The sequence below is a fragment of the Arachis ipaensis genome, chromosome B08 (assembly GCF_000816755.2).
Source record: "Arachis ipaensis cultivar K30076 chromosome B08, Araip1.1, whole genome shotgun sequence".
In the NCBI taxonomy this organism is placed as follows: domain Eukaryota; kingdom Viridiplantae; phylum Streptophyta; class Magnoliopsida; order Fabales; family Fabaceae; genus Arachis; species Arachis ipaensis.
In genome coordinates, this window is record NC_029792.2 from 109815219 (window position 1) to 109820736 (window position 5518).

The 5518-nt window shown below is 28.6% G+C and overlaps 1 protein-coding gene across 1 annotated transcript; it reads left to right on the forward strand.

The window, feature by feature from the left end:
• Positions 673-5127, forward strand: LOC107612085. Its single transcript, XM_016313914.2, has 3 exons — positions 673-1447; positions 3297-3482; positions 4629-5127. The coding sequence occupies exons 1-3, from the start codon at positions 878-880 to the stop codon at positions 4911-4913; spliced, it is 1041 nt and encodes a 346-aa protein (XP_016169400.1). The 5' UTR covers positions 673-877; the 3' UTR covers positions 4914-5127.

The following is a 5518-nucleotide window of genomic DNA, read 5'->3' on the forward strand; positions in this document are numbered from 1 at the left end:
ATAAAATTAACTATTTTTATTGACGATGACATGTAATACATATATATTGCTGATATCTAATTAAATTTTTTTTTATCTTAACAATACTAATTTATTTAATTTTTTCTTACAATTGAATCAACACTAAAAATTCTTTATTTTTTATCATTAAAGGTATTATTCTTCTAATATTCTCCTGATACACATCTTACAATACTTAGCTTGGAAAGATGGTGGTCCCTACCTAAATTATAATTTTTTTTTTTCGCACATTTAAATTTGATCTACGGTTGAAATGGACATTTAACCATTAAAAAAAGGTTTTTTTTTTTTTTGTGTCTAAAAAAAGGTTATTTAATATTTATACAACCAAATTTGTATATAAATTTTTAGGCACTCATAACTCAACTATGGACTATGGTCATTCATTAATTGTATTTCCCCCACTTTATCAATTTCCTTCACCTTAAAATTCGTATAACTTCTCTCTGGTAATGCTAGGTAGATAAAAAAAAAAAAATCAAAACTTGTCTTATTTAATATTAATTAATTATCACAACAATTAATGAATGCTAAATAAGATAAATTATAACTATTTTTTATTAATTTTCTTTGATTACCAAATATTTCCAAACTCTCAAATGTCTTAATTTAAAGACAAAAATATCACTAGCAAACAAATTAAATGCCGTCAACTTTTCATTTTCTTTTCTTCTTTTGGATCGCAAAATGCCTTCAACTTTATGACCCCTCAGCATAATTCATAGTCCTCCTCATCTTTATTGAATTTAAAACCCACCCATCTCCAAAGCTACCTTTCTCCATGTCAGAAAATTCCTTCTCTCCTTAAGATTACACTCACACTCACAATCACAGTCACACCTAAACAACATCGATCATGTCCTCCAAAAATAGTAGAATCCATCATCACAACAACAATGTTGTAGAAGACCACAACCATGACTCACTAATATACCAAACATACCCTTGCGGATACTATGTCCAGAGTCCCTCCACTCAAAACGATGCCGAATCGACCTTTCACTCTCCAATCCGGTCCGAAACCAACCCAACAAACGAATACGACCCGGCAGGCCGGTTCGCCCTCTGTCGCTACTCCTCCAGAGGATCCAGCCATTCTTTCTTGCACCACAAGAAAGTGTCTTATGATAGTAGCCACGACACGGTCGCCACCGGGGACGTTAACCGGTTGGTTATTATAGATGGCCCCGGCGGCCACGAGGACGAGGAGGAGGAAGAGGAAGAGAGAGGGTTGTTTTACCATGAGTATTATGATGGGGCGATGAAGAAGAAAGGAGGGTGGGAGAGGTACTTTTCTTATAAGAACTCGGATTCATGGGCGTGGATTTCGTTGCAGATGAGTTGGAGGGTTTTGGTGAGTTTGGGAGTTGCATTGCTTGTGTTCTATATTGCTACAAAACCTCCTTCGCCCAACGTCTCCCTTGAGGTATCTTATACAATACTCTCTGCTGTTTTTCATGGTTTTGCCCATTTACTTTATTTTCTTTTATCTTATGTATAATATTATCAGATCATTAGTTATGTTCTTAATTATGAATGTGTTTGAGAATTATTTGCGTACTCTCTCTTTGTATTAATTAAGAGTGATAATTAATCAACAATGTTTGGGAGCTAAAGTTTGAAAAGCAAAAGTATAGCTATAACTTGCTAACTATTTTTGACCTGCTTTGTTTGTATTTATTAATTATTGCAGAGATAAATCTATAATATTAAATCTAAATATATAATTTTAGGTTTATATGCATAAAATTATAAATGTTAAATTAAATAAAATCATTCTAGATTAAGAATATTCTTTTCTTTTGAATAAAAAGAATTTAATATAATAAAGTGGAGTATAAAAAAATAAAAAATAAATTATAACTCTAATTTTTTAGTCATTTTTGATTCTAGAATCAATACAACTCCATTCGTTACAATTTTCATGGATATGGCAACGGTTTCTACAACACTTGATACTTTATTTTAAATTTTTTTTTTGATTTTTTTTCTAACTAAATACTCTAAATTAGGAATCGCAATAGGTCTTCACGAGAGCAGAGACTCCTCTCTCGCCTTCGTTCACATTTAGTAAAATGTCCTCCATTTTCGTTCTATTTCTGTCACGGATTTTTGTTTATTTTTTTCACAGAAGAAACGTATACCTGTAAATATCCATGAATAATTTGATATTATTAAATTTTAATTTTTTTAAAAAAATTAACACAACTATAATAAAATCTTATATAATTCAATCAAATATGTCAAATCAAATATAATTTAAACATAAATTTAACATAATAATATAAAGATAAAATTTTCAATATATAAACTAAAATAAAATAAATTAGAGTTACTTATATAATATAAAGACGACATTTAAATAAATTTTCTTTCGCGGGAATTTCTGTAAATTTTGTGGGGCGAGTACTTCAATTTCCATCCTCGTCCCCATTTATTCGTCCCCGTACAAATTTTGTGGATCCCTGTTAGCTTCTTTATCCTAGGTAATTCCTGCGGGTATCCCTACTTTAGACGAAAAAAAAAAAATCAACCATCTCTTGGGCCAGTCTTCCTTTCTCATTGCTATAGTTATCCAAACTCTCAAATGTTCCTTTATAATATTTGAAAATATCCATGGATGTCTAGCATCACGATCATTACGAGCCCATAAATATCACACCTACCAAAAATACTCATCACAAACAATAAACAAATAATATACAATTTTAACATCTTTATTAATACATAGCATACAATGATTATTATTGGGTACAATAATATTAAGTTTATTCAACTTATCTTAGTATTAACTCCACTAAATAATTAATCTACTTATAATCATTGGTTTTTACTTTTTAAAACTAAATTGCTGGTTGTTAGAGTGACAAGCATAAAGTTTATTGTTCATGAATGCTCGAATTAAAGTTTAAAAAAATTAAAAAAATAGCAAAATTTGCATTACAAAAAAAAAATGTCCTAAATATTAAAGATATAATCATTTATGTATTTCAAACTTATGTGTATTTTTTTAAAAAAATAATATATATCATCACATAATATCAAAATTTTAAGATTAAAAGATCTAATTTAGAACTTAATCTTTGTTGACCCTATCATATCATGAACTTTCGTTCTTTTTTAGTCAATTAGTTCATTTTGCTTATGTTATTAAAAAATTATTCTTGACTAATTTTCAGATAAAAGATGATATTCTTGATTAAATTGAATTCGTAGTAAAATACATTATTGATTTATTTATTTAATTTGCTTGCTTTGATTGACTGTACTTGAAGATCGCAAAGATTCCAGAGTTTAAGCTAACGGAAGGAGTGGATAGGACTGGAGTGACAACAAAGATCCTGAACTGCAATTGTTCCATGAATTTAATCATAGAGAATAAATCCAGGTTCTTTCGTCTCCACATTCTTCCTCCAATCATGGACATGAAGTTTTCTATCTTACCCTTTGCGTCCTCTCGTGTAAGTATAGTTAGGACTCAATGTACACGTATGAGCTTTATAATACTCATGAGCATACATATAATATAAGTCATTTTAATATCATTAGGTTGATGCATGCTTTGTAAATAGTGATTAACTGATTAGAGATTACTCTGCCTTATCCGTCCCCTTTGTACTTAATTATTGGCTACTTAAGACTAAGAGTAGCCTTGGAAATGAATCTCCCATGTGTAGGAAACTAATAAATTAAAGTTTTTTGAAATAAAATCCATGATATAAAGAGTTGAGGAGTGCTAAGGGCCAACAGAATTTGTAATGTGTAGCCGTTAATTACCTATAATCAATATTTTTAATGGTGTGAGATGACATCTAATGGTGTAGGATTATTTATTTTTCTTTTGATGGTTAAGTACTGGCCAAATTTTAATAAAAGTGATTTTTAAATTTTCCTAAAAGGTTTAATTTCTAACAAAATATAGGATGAGATATGATATTAAGATAAAGACACTGGAAAATAAGTCTAATTTGAATAAACAGCTTAATTAAATTACTTTTGAAAAGATAACTTAAACAATAAATAACTATATTAAAAATAGTTTATAAATAAGTTATTTTGTATTTGAATTTTTAGTTCTAAAAGTGTTTATTTTATAGAAATGTGATAAAAAATAGTAGTATTATTGAGAAAAGTAATTTTTTTAACTTCTCTATAAACTCCTAAAAAATTTTTTAAAAAGATACAATTTGGTTTTAAAAATTGCATTAGACATTAATACTACTATTTTTCATACGTCAAAAGTTAAAAAAAATTATTTTTAAAGTTTCCAAATGGATCCATAGAGCCATAAACATTCTTATTTTGAGATTTACACTAAAGAATAGTAAAAAAAATTTAGAAGAACAATAAATTTTTACCAACAGGGCATCTGATCAATATATGAAATTTTCGACATTTTATTAGTTTATGCATTTTTCTTTTTTGATGTTCATTAGTTTATGCATATATACATGCATACAGGAATTAATATATATAATTTATATTAATTATCTAGAATCTATACACACAAATTGACGAACTAAACTTTATCTATGAGAATGAATTTAACTAAACTTTATGCAAAAGTGATTCGAATAACATCTAACAATATAATACATTGCATGCAGGGACCAGAACTCTATGCGGAGAGTGGATTAACAATCTTCGCATTACAATTGGGAACGAAGAACAAGCCCATGTATGGTGCAGGAAGAAGCATGCAGGATATGTTAGATTCTGGAAGAGGATTACCAATAATAATACGTGTCAGCATGACGTCATCTTTCAAAGTGGTTCCCAACCTCATCAATCCCAAGTTCCGTCACCATCTTGACTGTGTGGTTCTTCTCAACAAGGCTTATGATAAGAAACACCGAACCCAAGTGTTTCATAGCACCTGCAAATTAAAGTAACTTAAGTGATTATCAAACCATGGGTCGTTAGTTCAAATCAAAGAATTATTCAATTTTGGAGATGTGAATTGTGTGAAGTACTAGAGTTACGTACGGAAGATTATGTTAGTGACAAAGCTACATAAAAGAATGTTACAAATGTCAAATGTATCTGTAGAAAAGAAAAAAAAAATAAAGAAAAATTATATTTGAAGGACTTGATTTGTTTAGCATATTTTTTGGGTGTCTCATGATTTTTTTTACTCCGTAGATTAAATACTAATTCATAGTAAATTTGAACTCTATTTAAAAATTTATCACTATTGGTTAATAAATTGAAAAAGTATAAGTAACCTTAAATCTTAATGAATTATTGTATGCACAAGACGAATTTTAAATTTTAATACTTATTTAAGTGGATAAGTCAACTGACTCAATCAACTTAAGTTAATTATTTGTTTAGTAGGTCTTTATCCATTAAAATAATTATTTTGGAAATTTATTAATTCTATTTTTAAAAATGATTAGAGATTTATTAATTTTTATTTTAAAAAATTATTTCTATGTGATACTAATCACATTCGATGCATCAGTCTATTACTATTTTTCAACGGTTGAAGGGAGTA

Excerpts from the sequence above, each read along its gene's own strand:
- LOC107612085 (XM_016313914.2), top strand. The coding sequence starts at position 878 with ATGTCCTCCAAAAATAGTAGAATCCATCATCACAACAACAATGTTGTA. Across the intron at positions 1,448-3,296 it reads CGCCCAACGTCTCCCTTGAG|ATCGCAAAGATTCCAGAGTT; the intron begins GTATCTTATACA and ends CTGTACTTGAAG. Across the intron at positions 3,483-4,628 it reads TACCCTTTGCGTCCTCTCGT|GGACCAGAACTCTATGCGGA; the intron begins GTAAGTATAGTT and ends CATTGCATGCAG.